This window comes from Rhopilema esculentum, chromosome 16 (genome assembly GCF_057945365.1).
Source record: "Rhopilema esculentum isolate cy_ngs chromosome 16, ASM5794536v1, whole genome shotgun sequence".
Classification (NCBI taxonomy): domain Eukaryota; kingdom Metazoa; phylum Cnidaria; class Scyphozoa; order Rhizostomeae; family Rhizostomatidae; genus Rhopilema; species Rhopilema esculentum.
Window position 1 is genome coordinate 7,300,733 of NC_142830.1, and position 15,192 is coordinate 7,315,924.

At 35.6% G+C, this 15,192-nt stretch overlaps 2 protein-coding genes across 3 annotated transcripts; both read right to left on the reverse strand.

Moving 5' to 3' along the window:
* Positions 1 to 76: 76 nt before the first annotated feature.
* Positions 77 to 6,356, reverse strand: LOC135682893 (cyclic AMP-responsive element-binding protein). Of its 2 annotated transcripts, none has more exons than XM_065197977.2 (5): positions 6,208 to 6,356; positions 5,292 to 5,613; positions 3,799 to 4,045; positions 2,456 to 2,589; positions 77 to 1,843 (listed from the first exon to the last, which is right to left on the reverse strand). In XM_065197977.2, the coding sequence occupies exons 2-5, from the start codon at positions 5,609 to 5,611 to the stop codon at positions 1,699 to 1,701; spliced, it is 846 nt and encodes a 281-aa protein (XP_065054049.1). In that variant the 5' UTR covers positions 5,612 to 5,613; positions 6,208 to 6,356; the 3' UTR covers positions 77 to 1,698. The 2 variants fall into 2 exon arrangements, with proteins under 2 accessions (XP_065054049.1, XP_065054050.1); XM_065197978.2 differs by lacking the exon at positions 6,208 to 6,356 and adding an exon at positions 5,958 to 6,186.
* Positions 6,357 to 10,630: 4,274 nt separating this feature from the next.
* LOC148958254 (uncharacterized) lies at positions 10,631 to 13,889 on the reverse strand. The gene is made up of 2 exons (XM_089113296.1): positions 13,269 to 13,889; positions 10,631 to 12,166 (listed from the first exon to the last, which is right to left on the reverse strand). Exons 1-2 carry the CDS (start codon positions 13,415 to 13,417, stop codon positions 11,713 to 11,715), a joined length of 603 nt encoding a protein of 200 aa, XP_088969422.1. The 5' UTR covers positions 13,418 to 13,889; the 3' UTR covers positions 10,631 to 11,712.
* Positions 13,890 to 15,192: the final 1,303 nt, after the last annotated feature.

Sequence of the window (15,192 nt, forward strand, 5' to 3'; positions counted from 1 at the left end):
TGTACTGTCTCTCACCCAATCAAATTCAAGAGTTTCAAGGATTTATTTTGCAGTGAAGAAGCATAAAGACAACCAATCAATTTACTGCTAATCTTGCTAATATTTACACTATAAGGACTTATCACTGAAAACTACAACATTTGATAAAACATGATATATTATCACATACAAGCACAAATCTACTAACATATACGAAAATCAAGATGATACAGTAATTCATAGCTTCAGTATGTGACACATTTATTACAAGACTGCATCAAGCAGTTGACAGAGGCATTAAGGCATTAGACAAGTAATTTACACAGCAAGTTGAATGGATGAATGAATTTAGAAGCCTTGATGTGTCTATTGTAACATTTGATTCAATATCCACTTTCTCAATTTTTTGAAAAACATGAAAAATTTTTAAGTGCTGGAATCATAGTTCAAGGCCTATAAATAAATTCAATAACTAACTGTTTTAAAGGTTACCTTCAAACATACTAAATAAGTTCTGTTGAAAAACAGCAAACATTTTATTATAAAATCCTTACTGCTTATGAAGGAAGTTGATACTCTTATTAGTTTTAAACAGCTTTATTTACACTTGTTTCTTCACATTGTATGTTTGTAGCGAAATTAAAAACTTTTACAATAAAGGGTGAAGAGATAAAATAGGTTTGGGAAACAATGTACTGTATATTTTCATCTGTTTACATTCTTTTGGTTTTAACTGGAGATACATAAACTTTCCTTATTTTCCTTACCTACGCATTTTCTATTCATTTATGAAAACTGTTTTGATAGAATCTGTAGCAAGCCAATTTATCTGTATGTTTTTAAAGGCAGGTTAAAAATTCATTGCCATAGACACTGCAAAATGGTCAAAAATGGACCAATTTACCTTTTTCAAGAAGTTACCCAATCTTGTAACTTCCTGGTAAAAGAACTTGTGATGACTAGTAAGAACTAAGGGAAACTTTCATATAAGGAAATAAGGAGTTGATTCAAATTTTGATGAAAACAATCAGCTCAGTCATAGGAGCTGAATATATATATATATTTGAAAAAACTAGGAGTTTTTATTCAGTAAAATTAATAAAATAGGCTTTACTCAGTGAGTTGTTAGAATACAACTGAAAGAGTTCACAGGCTGAAAATACAACAACAACATTAAGACAGTTCTTTGACTTACACTACCAGTAAGTAACCCTTGAAAATAAAAACTTATATTGGTACAATGAACCTCCTTACCACACATTATATAACTACATTCTATCAATACAATTAAAGTGAGTAGTTCTGAAAGTTTGGTATCAAACTTGAAAACCAGATTTTCTAACAAAAAACAGAACCAACAAAACCTAATTCTAAGCCTAGCAAACAAATCAGGAGTCTAGGTTGTTACATGGACTAAAAACTATTCACCACATTTCCTGTTAATAAAAGGGTAATCTAACATATTTATATAGACCAATTCAAAACCAATGCATGCACAGAGACTATGGAGGTGACATTTTATCAATCAAGCACTTGAGGCTGTGCTCTCTGCAATATAATATCGTTGAGGGTTTCAATGCCAAAGCAAATAACAGCTATTCAAATCATTAAATTTGTATGCAAATTTTAAAAGCAAATAGATTTTTCTGAAGTGTACTCGAGACCATATTGAATATGAAGATAAAATGTTGGGGTTGGGGAACTTTGCACAGCTTTACCTTAGTCAGTTTTGTTGCAATACAGGTCTTTTAAAGCCTTTAGCTCATCTATGAGGGCCTTGTTCTGATTCTCCAAAACTGCCACCCTGTTCTCTAAGCATTTGACATATTCTTTCTTTTTTCGTCTACATTCTTTTGCTGCCTCCCTGCAATAGAGAAACATTATCAAACCATTTAGACGACTTTTCACTTAGGGTATATATAAAATCAATTCAACCCCAAAATGTATCTTATAGTTAATATACTGTAATTAAATAGGTCCTAGATATAAGTACAGGCCTCCTTTTATGCACACCATCAACAGCCAATACTTCCCTGTGCCTTGTTTATTCAAGATGTGTAATTTATAAATTATACTTATCATTAACAATCAACTAAGTTGCAGACTCTGGCTATCGTTCAATGCCTAGTAATTACTAAATTTTTATTCACTTATTATTCTCATGTGATTAATCACTTGTTAACAATTTTATAGTTAAAAACAAGTTTGACACATTTGCCTTCAGCATCAAAATAGTTAAGAACAAACAAAAGACTTGTCATAGCACACATATAGTACTTTATGATTTCTTTTTAAAGCATTTCATGACACAACAAATTAGAAGCTTTGCTACAGGTTTCTAGTTCAAAATACCAACCTGTATTGCAACTTCCTTCCGAATGCATAACAAATTGTTTAATTACTCAAAAGAAGTTGAAGGCTAGTTATTCTATAATGAGTTATAATGTAGAAACAAAAAACCTGTCCAGCAAATTACCTGTTCTTTAACAGTCTAAGCTCCCTTTTTCTTGCAGCTTCCTCAGCTAAGGATGAATGTTGTGGGGATGACTGGGAACTTCCTGGTGATCCCATTACCATTGTCTGGGGAATCTGTCCTCTAATGGCATAAGCCTATCACAAAGAAAGATGGATATGATAGCAAACAAACTTAAATTAACGCTTAACATCCTGGAGACAATTAATTACACACAGAAGAAGACTACAATTAAGTCTGAAATCTAATTGACAGTGTTAGAAAGACTAAAACTGGACTTCATTGATTTAGCATCATTAGTAACATGCATGATACTACCCCCATTACAGGAAGAGAGGACAAAAATACCAGGGAAAAATTGTTTTAAGTATGTGTGCTTGTGATCAATCGATTTTGGATATAGTTTTCACGGAGTTTACAGCTTAATCACTGTGTATTTTCTTTGTCTAAACCTAAGCAAGGGCTCTGTGCCCAAGCTCACAACAGCAATGTTTAGGGTCTAAGAGGACAAAGAGATTACCAGGCAGCCAAATAGACAGGCATTACATTGGCTACCTCAAAATGAATCACTATTCCAAAGGTGCTAAAGAACATAAACAACACAAAGCGTAGGCCTAACTTACGATCATAAATATTCATTGTTTTTGCATTAATCTGGTATTATAACTAGGGCATAAAATACCCCGATGTACAGCATCTCAAGAAAATATATGAAACCAAACAACTAGTTTCCAATCAACAGTAATTTAGGGATCATTCATATAACCAAAATCAGGTTTATTGTTAAGAAATTTGCAAAGGCAACAAACTGATTGAGCAGATGAGCTTACAGGGATGAGCTTACATGGGTGACCACCCATTCAACAATATGTTTGATATCATCCAGGGTTTGATGGGGGGGGGGGAACCAGGGTATTATCTGACCATGATTTCTCAATGGGTGGATTTGCAGGTTTGATTTACTGTTTGATTTATAACAATATTATGATGCGAATAAGTTCCTTGTTTTCATTAGCAACTTGAACTGTCCCTTGCGAAGGAGACCCCTGTTCTTACAATTGGGTCAATAGCCTATGCGAATGATTTGGTTAATGCCATTGCAAGGGCAAGGGCAATTGCTGTGTAAAACCAAAAGACTTGTCAAAAGGTTGAAACTTTCACTTTCTTTCTTCAAAAAGACTCTGAATTAAGAATATTACTTGCCAAGGAAAATCTTACAAAACAATTGCAGATATAAAGACAAAATACACTTTACAGTTTCCACAAAGAGAGCAGCTTGTGTAATAAATTTGTTAAACCATTTATGACATTGTCTTATGGAAAAAAGAAACAAAACAAACTCTCACCTGTCCATTAAACTGAACAACGGTTGCTTGCTGTGACTGCCCATTGGCAGTAGGTATCTGAATAGCTTGCATGCTTTGCATTGGTATACCATCGGTTGATGAAACTTGAACTGATGCAGACCCTCCACTTACTTCACCAACGTCACTGCTGGGAGAATCACCAGTTGCCTCACTTGATCCAGTGTTACTTTCTTCATATGGTTCTACTTTTACAGGTGAATCACTCGACAAATCATTCAAAATTTTTCTATAATGAAAAATACAAACCTTGACTATAACATATACCTCACAATAGACCTCACAACTGCTTATCAAATAATGAAACACCAAACACTTAGTGGCTTAAAAACCAGCTACAGATTGCCATAAAAATGGCTTGTTTTGTAGCTTCTATGATTTTCAAGTTCATTTCACTTGCAATTTCACTTTTTTAGGTATTTTAAACCAAAATATTAATATTTGCATTGTCCTCTGTTGGTATCCCCATCAATCTCTTGCTTGTTTTAGTTTCCTGGTGAATGTCAATCTTACTTTTTAGATCAAGCCCCAATGGGATCTTATCAAAATGTGAAATGGCATGTTTGGCTGGGGGCTCATTTGAAGGTGGGTCCTATTTGAAGGTGGGTCTTATCAAAAACTTTCAGAGTGGACTACTGACTATGTTATTGACAATTAAATTATTTCTTGTTTTTGTAGTCTTTTGTGAGGTTAAGTTTGATTTATGATCATGAGATCAGGGGGCATGTTGTGTGCTTGGAGAGTCAGCCTTTTATTCTTGTTCTCATTTGAGAGTTGTGTGTTGTGACTGGTTGCAAGGTTCTTAATTTCTGTTTTTGCTCCTTGTTTTTGGTCAACATTGTTCAGTATTATCATGAGTTGTTGTTTATGAATGTTGATGTGTGTTTGGGAAGAATTTACGTCATTTAAGTCTATCTAACTTTTCTTAACATGACTGGTTCATTATTTGTGGTGCCAATGGCAACATGACTTTTGTGCACACTATAATTTGCACAACAGTTTCTATGTGGGGAAAGATATTTTTCAACCTGGCCTAGGAAGATAATGGATAGTATAAATCTGTGAGTGGATGTACTATAAAAAATCGATTGTCAGATGGTCTGAACAGAAACGTCACAATATAAGATTAAGCAGCCAAACCTTATAATGAAAAATTTCTTCATTTTCTAAAAAAATTTATTGTTGTCCAGAGGACAGATTGAGAATGACTGTGACCTTCACATATGTGTTAAAAACTATTTAAATAAACAAGTGATCTTACCAAGGAAAATATATTAGCTGGGCTTCCATGTTCATAAAAGCAATTTCAGCATCCCACTTAATTTACACAGTGAGCCACAACATTGTGGTATATTCATATTCTAAAAGCACAAGCTGATATGGCAGGAATTTCAATGGCTCAGCTTCTATAGGCCTACTATTAAGTAGTATTTAGACAGTGCTTCTATTGATTTTTATCTGCCTATCGAATTTACCTGTAGGATGGACGGCGGGATAAAATGTCACGTCTCTTTTTGGTCTCATCATCTAACACTCCATCTTGTTGATTGCAATTTTGATCGGGGTTATCATGCATGCTTTGTAACTGTTGTTGGAGTTGGTTCCCATGAGCAGTCTGGATGACTGAGTGTTGTTGCCCTTGCTGAATTACTGACGAAGAGCTCGAGGATGTCGCTGCCAGAATCGATTGATTTGTCTGATTGCTTATAGATGATGGACTCGGTGTACGTTTGGATGTGGAAATTGCAGGAATCAAATTCACTGCAACTGGCACTGACGTCGTCAAATTTTCCATCCCTAAACGATGACGTAAATTGTATAAGAAAACAGCAAGTGGGTGACCCACAAACGGGGCTGGACGGGAGTGAAAACCAGATATTAAACGATTATGCTGAATTTGATATAGGAAAAAGTTTCTAAAAGAAAAAAAAACAAAAAAGGTTGTCGGGTTATAATAATGGCCAGACAATTCCTAAACTTCGTGTCTGGATACGATAACAAGTCGTCTGTGGTGCGCTGGGGCGGCCTTAAGGAAACCTAGGACCATCCTACACCTAGCTCAAAAAGAACAAGGCCACATACAAGCCTTTTCAGCCAAAACAGTAGTGTAATAATATAAATGAAAAACGAGTCGATAATACCTTAACAGCCTTTAGAAGCCGTTTTTTTGCCGTCATAGATGCTGGACAGTATACAAAGCAACGGTTGCAGATCCAAAACTAGCGAAGAGAACAGTTTGCGACTTGTCTGGCTACCAACAAACGGATCTAGCCCGACATCTATCATGCCAAAGAGTCTAATTAGAAGGAACAATTATTTCACCTTGTACAAAACTGGAAGATAATCTGTTCGTTTGGCAAGAAATGCTACGGAAATTTTGCTAATACTTACGTCACTTTTCTACGTCACTTTGAATTAGAGATTGCGAGTTTTCACAAAACTACCAGATCAGTGCTGTCTGCGACTTGCTACGTCGAAGTGTCGTCATTTCAAACGTCATGCCCAGTCGAGAACAAAAGAACAATCTGCGCAAAGCGTGACGTTATAAATTTTAACCAATTAGGGGCCTTCTATTGTCTTCACACAATCCCAGCGAATGATTGTCCACCCATATTTGTCATGAAACCAGAGAGAGGCAACCAATCAAAGCGCGCCAGAAGAACGCTCCTTCGAAGACTATTAAATTTTGCCAGTCATTGTGAAGGGGAAGCAGTGCTTCCACTACTTGGAGGGATTAATCCTTTTTCAGGATTTTTGGCTGATTGGAAGCAAAAAAGAAGGAGTTCGAAATTGAGAGGAAATTGCTGAAATGCATTTACAAACATTGAAAATTGCCTTGTCAGTCAATAAGAGGGTCAATTACACAAGAAGAGCTTCAAGGTTATGCAAACTTTGGCCCGTAAACTGATTTGGCAAAGTCAAACAGCATCATATTGCTTTAGTTTAGTCGGTTGGTTTTAATCAGCCTTTTTTAGTTATTTTGTACACATACACACCGACTGAAAATAAAGAAATGACAAAGGACTCTCCTTCGTAGAGTTGATAAGACATTGCCAAGAGCTGTTTTTAACTTTTGAATTCAGATCACATAATCTTAAAGATCTATAATTATGCGAAATCTGCTTAATGTGTTAAGAACTGACTGTGATATGATGAGCAAACGTTCTGTCCCCGTCAAATTGCAGTAATTTTGTCAAGGCCGAGCGAGAGGTGTTCGAGGCCCTGGGACCAAAGCAAAAGACGAGGCCCCATGCGAGCGTAATGAGCAGAAAATGTTTGCAACCACGCCTTTTAGAACAGCTAAAATAAGTTTTTTTTCTCATCAATGATTCAACATTTGGCGCTGTTTATATACCGAAAGGCCGCCGGTTCACACATGTTTAGAACAAAACTTGAAAAAGCTAAAATTCATTCATTTCTTTCAAATGTTTTACTTTTTTAAGTTTACCATGTTAAATCTGCCCCCTCTCGGCGGCCCTGATTTTGGTCTCTGCTCTAAATTTGACGAATCCAGGGGGCCTAGGGGCATGGCCCCTCCACTTTTCTGTTGAAAAAAAATGATTTTTTTACGCAAAGTTTCCTAATATTCTCTTAGGAACTGTGCTTAGTAATCTTTAAATATGACCTTAGCTAAAGCTTGGTAACTATGTCGTTACTATTTCTATGGCCTTAACTATAGTTTATGCTTTCCAAGTTCTATTTGTTGATGGACAATTAATCAGAAACGTTAAGCCTGGTTCCCACTTGGTCGTTTGGGTCGTTGGAAAATACCCAAACCGCTGAAAAGACTCAGTGGAAACATACCTGCCAACAACCCAAAAGACCCGAAAAACTCAAACGACAGTTGTCGCAGAGATAGAAAAAATTCTATCTCCGCGACCCAAAATACCCACGCATGAATGATTTTTGCAAGTGGAAACCGACAAACGACTCAAACGTCTCAAACGACCCACGCTTTAGTAACTTTTTCTTCAAGAATAGAAGATTTTCTTGTAACCGCGTGTTTGACTAGAACAAGAACAAGATAGCTGAATATTTCACAGCAAGCTTTATGGAAGAAGTTCAAAAATACGAGTGCCATAATAACAATTACTGGAAAGAGTTTAAAAACAAATACAAAAATATCAAATCATGGCAAGCTATTGCACTGAAATTTAGTGATCTAACATCGTCGTCAGTACAAAGTCACCAGAGGTAGAAATAGTTGACTTTGCAACATCAGTTGTTGTTTATCAAATGCTACCATCGTTCCTTCCACGCATGCCGCCAAAATTAAATAAGCGATGCATGGTGCAAGCATTGAACAGCATCAACAACAAACGAATCAAAAGACTCAAACGACCAAGTGGAAACCAATGTGTTCTTTGGGTCGTTCGTGTCTTTCAGGAACGACTCTGACGACTCAAACGACCCAAACGACCAAGTGGGAACCAGGCTTTACAAAAGAGAGAAATCAGCTGTTGAAGGGAAAGAAACTGTGGAAATAAAATGTTGAGAATATGAGAAATGATAGATAGGCAGATCTGTTCTTTGAAAGTATCATCGTGTAAGCTTCTAGTCTTATTGTATCAATGATCCATTCCTACTAAGAAAGAAAAAATCGAGATGTAATTAAAAATCCCATCAAACTCGCTTTGACGAGCCCAGGATGAAAGTGCTCAAATCCAGAGTTGTCAAATGTTTTTTGCTGATATTTCAACGTCAATGTTTTTAAAACCGTGATTCATTTATTTTCTCCTCTATCTCATTTTAGTTCCTTTTTAAATCTAAAAAAGCTTGATTACGAGTTAAATAAAGTTATTCTAAAATTTTGCAGATCAAGTTCAACATTACAATAAACGAAACTGTGCGACACAGCGATAAAAGAAAGCTTGAAGATATTTCCTCGGATTTTCTTTCAGTCAAAATCCATTTTAAATACAGTTTATGGTCATCCCTTAAATACCATATTTCTAAAATTTTTCTTGCCGCCAACTATGGTGGCGGGCTTTCCTAGACCCTTTCAAAACTTTGATTTTTTTGCCCCTCCACTTTCAAATACGTTTTGCCGGCCCTGGAATCATGCCAAAACAGCAGAAATCTGTAGAAAAAGAAAACCTTAATATCGTGCATTGGTCATATCTAGCCCAATTTGTAACATACTGTACTGATTTTGCAAGTTTAGAGGTAATTTGTGGTGTTCTTTTAGGATAAGTGTTCCAAAGTTGAAGCTCCAAAAACATTTTTTTAAATGTCACATTGAGAACTCTATTGTGGCTACCGTAATGTTTCACTCTCCAATCCTAAATGTTTCAAAAGTTTCAAAAAGTTTTGAAATTAGTTTCAAAACTAGATAAAAAATATAACTTTCCAGGAACAATTTCTTGAGTTAGGTGAAAGGGAATATAACGGGTGACGGTCATCGAATAAGACAGGGAAATAAAATTATTTCAGAAGTTTAGAATTATTTCAGAGGTTTATTTGTGGGGCCCACCTAATTCGCTCAATTTTTCATGTTTAGAACTTTTAAAAATACAATTCACGAGACAGAAATTACAAATTTGTGAAGTTACTGTTTTCTGCAAAATGAGGCGTCTCTCATGAGCCACTGCGATGGAACAAAATCCTCAAAGTGCTTGGGAACAAAGGCCCTTCTTCGTTGCTGCTGACCTCAGGGCATTTGATTGCTTTTACTGATTTAAGAAAATCAGCAACTGTTTTCACGTATTTAACCTCCGTCATATGATGTAATGTTTTCAAAATATTGCAATTTGGCATCATTTGCAGTAATTTTAACCCTTGGTTCCATTGTGTCCTTACCCGTGGGTAGGGAAACTTTTATGACAAATTTAGTAACATGTAGTTTTAGCTCTATATATTCTGTAGGAAGTAAGAGGAGCAAAAAATCTCAAGAATGAATGATTCACTAACCATTTTAATTACTCATCGTTCTCGACGTAAATTAAATGGGAATAAATCGCTGAATTTGAGTTAATTTCCGCGGGGAAAGTGCGCAAATTGCCCTTTTCTAGAATCGGGTCGTCCCACATGTATACCGTTAACAGGCTGTCAATATCAAATTACCTGAGCAATTCGCAATGATATAGAATTCGCAATTACCTTGTCTACGAGGCCTTGCCCTAGCTAGCATATTTGCTTCATCGCAGTTATGTAGCACGAGTCACACTATGTTGTATGCGTTTTCCCCTCCTTTCCTTGTTCCCGTTTCTTCTTCTGCCTTATCCCGTCACATACTTCTTTCTGCCTTACCTCTTCTCACACAAACATTCGATTGTGTGACAGGTGTATCAGTCTGGTTGGCTGGACAAAAAACTAAGGCAGTTTTTCCCTGAATCAAACACCGACCATAAATGGCGTTATTGCTCGAGCAAGACAAGGGCTGATGCACCAAAAGCCCAAAATGTTTTTCATGAGATTAGGGTTTCGTTTAGCATAACTAAGAGGTCCCCGCGTAGAAATTATTTCAATCAAATGTAGCTACTTATCTTACATATCTAGTTCATCCAAGGCAGACAGTGTAGTCAATTTTCCACTAGGCATTTTACTGTGTGAACAATTTACATCAATATGGCTCTGAAGAGCAACGTGTTCAGACATGATAGCATTGAAACATCCTTGAATACTCTTGGAAGCTCTTCATAAGCCCTTTATAAAAAGAGAACTGAATTTTCTTTAAATATCACCTTATTCAATACAAAAAATATAAAAACAAATAACTGTAGTGTTGTTAAATACAGTTAACCAAGAATTGGTTCTGATCTGTTACAGGGCCTTAAAGTAATGCAGAAAAAGGTCAATGAACAAAGACCAAATAGATGGTGAAAGGCATCTTTAAACAAAAGTTTATACAAAAAGGAATGTTATAACAGTTCATACTGAGAAAATGCATAAACATGCTTTAATAAATAGAAAAGACCTTTTTACAAAATGATACAAAAATGTAAAAGATAAAAATCAACTTTTGTTTATAATTGTGTATGACAAATATGAATGGATTTGAGGTCTTAAATTAAACACTAAATTCTAGGAAAAGCAATGCCAGGTAATATTAAACTATCATAATTTTAAATCAACATTAACATATAAACACATTTCACAAAAAATCAGTTGAAATTAGTTAAGTCTGGTAACAGAATACCAGATGAAATGAAGTCAGGAGTTTACAAATTCCATTTTGAATAGAAAAGGAGGCTAAGAATTGGCACTGTCATAGGGGATGGAATATTTGACTAAACTGCCACAACAGAGATATAAACTTTTACAGTTAAAACAACTGACAGACAAAACAACCATGGAACATTAAAACTATAGAAGAAAATTATTGCTAATGAGTTAGAATAATTAGTGGCCAGGAGGTGATAGGAAGTAGTTGACCGATTGTAGCAAACACATTGTTTTCTACCACAGCTGTACCATAATTACTGTTGATAGCTGAAGTTTCTTCATGACGCTGGGTAGGGTAAACCCTGTAAATTCCTTTGATAACAAGTACTAATAAATTTCACTTTGGATTTTTACGTGAAGTGATCTAGACAGTAATATAATTTAACACAAAGTCATCTGGTAACAAATAGCACAAAGTTAATCCAAATTTAGTGGAAGAGTGTTCTGCAAGGAAATTACAAATGAAATGTAAAGCCAATAACAGCAGGATTCTGCAATGCCTGTTAATGATGCAGAGAAGCCTCTAATGACTGAGAAGAACCCTCTGCAAAATTAATTTTAGCCAGCAAATAACCAACAAAAAAGATGTCTGCTTTTTGTAGAGATCAGCATCCTTCCATACAAGAAATTTTAACTTGCAAACATCCAGAAGATGGAATCTGTTTTCATAAACAAATTGTGATGCTCTTTGGTAGCCCTAATGTGAAACTGTACCCAATTTCTGATTCATTGTCACTTTAATCTTTTCCTAATAAATCTCTGAATAATGATAGCAGATTGTTTCATGTCAAGAAATCTCCTTCGCTCTCTAACTTGCCTATACCACTGTTGTATGACAATAGCTGCCTCAGATTTTGCTGCAAATTCAAACTGCTGCATTAAACTTACACTTGGACTGTTCAGTGCGAGGGATCGTTCACTACCTGGTGAATCAAGACAACCATGATACTCATGTTCAGCTTGGCATATAGAAGTTTCAGGGGTAGTGCGTAAATTTTTATACCCAGGAACATCAAAGAGATACCTTATCCCGGAAAGACTTGCATCAGCTTCCCCTAGATTAGATTTGTTCTGCAAATTATTCCATTCAGTACTTGATTCTTCATTTATAAATGAATTAGCTGCTTGAAGCATCAACTCATTTTGAGAATTTTCTGATGACTCCTCAATAGTATGCAGTGGTTTCCTGTAACAGAAAATGTTTTGTTTCAAAAAACAAATATATACCCCCTAAATAACAAAAATCAAGACCAAAAATGTCAAATTTAGTTGTTTAAAATTAACTTAAGCATCCAAATTATAGACAAAACATTTCTTTTCTTCAATAGCTTCCTGTGCCATGTCATAAGGCAGTTTATTTTAGAAATAAATGTGACATGTTTTTATAAAAAGACATTATACATTAATATAAAATTTAGAGTAGAAAGGTTATTTCCTATCAATCTTCTAGGGGAATCAATTTATGATTCAGCCCCAGGGCCCTTTATTTAGCCATGGAATTAATAATTCAAGTTTTCCAGCTAGGCTATAAAAAAGCTTATTCAACAAGGTTTTCATTAATACACAACAACATACATTTATAAGACATCTACAATTACCACAAGGCTCTAAAACCTTATCTTCTTATCATTGTGAATTCTCCACATTTTTGTTTCATATGTTGCACTCAATATTGATTTTATTTCTGTTGTCTTGCATTTTATATAATGGAATTCTAAATTTAGAAAACTGTTATGTTTGAAATTTAGGTTGTGCCTGTGAGAAAAAAAAAATTTTGTTAAAAAAGTGGTAAGTTGGACCCATTCTATAAATAATTGTAACTAAATAACTTCCTTGTTAACAGGAACTAATGAAAACGAAAACTGCGTGTGTATTCTTTGTAAAGAAAATATACAAGTGAAAAATTTGTTTTGGCATTAGAACTCCAAACTACGTGATCGATGGGAGGCGAGGCAGTAAAGCAGGAAACTGGCGCGGAAACCAGTGCCAATAAAATCACGAGTCCAGAGGATAGGTAACTTATTTCAAACGGTACCAGATGAAAATTATTTCAAGATAGCGAGTCATGAAGGATTACCAAATTTAGGTATCTTATCAACCAAGTAAACTATAATCTTGACATAATATAATCATTTCGACATAATCTTCAAGAAAAGTGGGCGTAGAGAAAAGACAGCAGGTTTAGGCCCTTTTCTATACAGTAATATCAACGAAACAAGAAGTCACAAACCACCAGCAAGAGAAGTAACATATATTTAACAACCATTAAAACTGTAAGAGTAACCTACCCTTTAAAGATTCCATTCTTTGACAGTCGTGTCTTGTAAATTCTTTTGAAGCTTGACACAACTGGGACAACGATCGGGAGAAGGTAAAAGTTCCCATTTCTTGCGTTGGCTTTCTCTGCTAGAATCTGATCTATCCTTCGCCCAACCATTCTCAACAAAAATGACAGGCGTCATAAATACCTTAACAAATTGTCATCACAGGTACACTGTAGGTTAACTGGAAAGATAACGGCCTTCGCGATGTAATTCCAAAGCAGAATTCAAGCTCATCACATTCGGTTTGATCGTAAAGACTGTCTGCCAATCAACAAGCACTATGACTATGACTCATGACTCACCAACCATCAGATGCGACCAATCAACGTGCAGGGGGATTCCCCATGTCATATTCGCGGATCCAGTTTCAAAACAAAGGGTGCAAAGTTCAATATAGTCGAAACAAAAATACGATTTCCCAGGTTAAAAACAAACAGAAAAACAAAACAGTGCACTCATTATGAAGTTTCATAATCATAAAAAACAACTGTCCTGCCCAGTGTGAAACTGGGCTCATTTCGATGTCAACTATTGCTGACCATGTCTTTCTTATCTAAAGGCCACTAAGATTCTAGGCTAGATAAATTTGTTGTAGGGTAAGTTTAAAGGACAAGTGACACATTTTTCACCCTATCTTTTCTTTTCATTAACTTATAGATCATCATTTGGAAGTAAGTTTTTCCTGGTTTAGAATAAAAAATTCCAATCAGGGGGCGCATGGGGCGCGATTTTGCTTTTTATCACGTGACCCTATGACGTACATTGTGATAACTCGGAATTTTCCTGTCATTGATAACAAGTAGCATTTTGAGGAATACGTGGACAAAAGATCGGATAACTCAGAAAAAACATGGCAGATTCTCAAACGGATTTCGATTATGCAGAGAATAACTCTTTGGAAATCGTTCCATACCAATTTGAACCTCTAATACAAAACAATTACCCGAAAACAATCATGGAAACGTCAAGCTCCGAGGACGACCTAGAAAATTGTGGCACTAGAAAATGATAAAAAATAAAACTTACTCCTAAATGTATTCTCTTTTTGCGGGCACCATATGTACGCCTTTCAACTTTGTTATATACAAATAACGTGGGGACAGCATCTGGCAAAAGTTGTGCTTTCATCGTCACTTCCAAAGAGTTGTTCACAACAGGCGATCTCCGAAACGATTCATAAAATGAAGGGAGCAGACTCTGGAGTGTCGACTTGGTACAAAGTTTTCGCGTTTTATTTTGACAAGCCAGACCTTTCTAACTGCTTTGTCCTCTGGAAATTTATGAAATGAAATGTTCTTCCCATCGGCGATGGCTGCAGCTCTTACTTTTGGTGTGCACCCGTAAGCAATACAATGACGGATTTTATTACTATTTATACTTATTTGCAAGAATTACTTAATGTCGAAAACAGTTTGCAAAAGAACGACCTGATTACTAACTCTGAATTCGTTTAAAAGCGTGTTGTAAACGTTATATACCAGTAGCAGCAATAACAAATTATCACAATCTACGTCACGGTGTCACGTGATTCATTTCCCGCCATAATTTGAAAAGGGTTTTTAAGTAAGAAAATGAAATCAGAAAGGTAAAATATTTCAACAAAACTCTCATACAGCATTTCTCTTAAAGTTAAAAGAAAAAAAATTGGCGCCAAAAGCGTGTCACTTTCCTGAAGAAAGGAAGTCCCCTTAATGTCATCAGAGGCTTACTCACTAAAATATATCACATTAATTACATTCTTTAAAAAAATAAAGTTAACTTGTAATTAAAACTCCAGTTTATGTTAAAATGCCAAATAGAAAGGAGGAGTTTACATATTTTGATTAAAGCTAACTTTATTTTGAATTGGCCCCCCTCGATTTGTTGATTTTTGCCATCTGATGTTGCC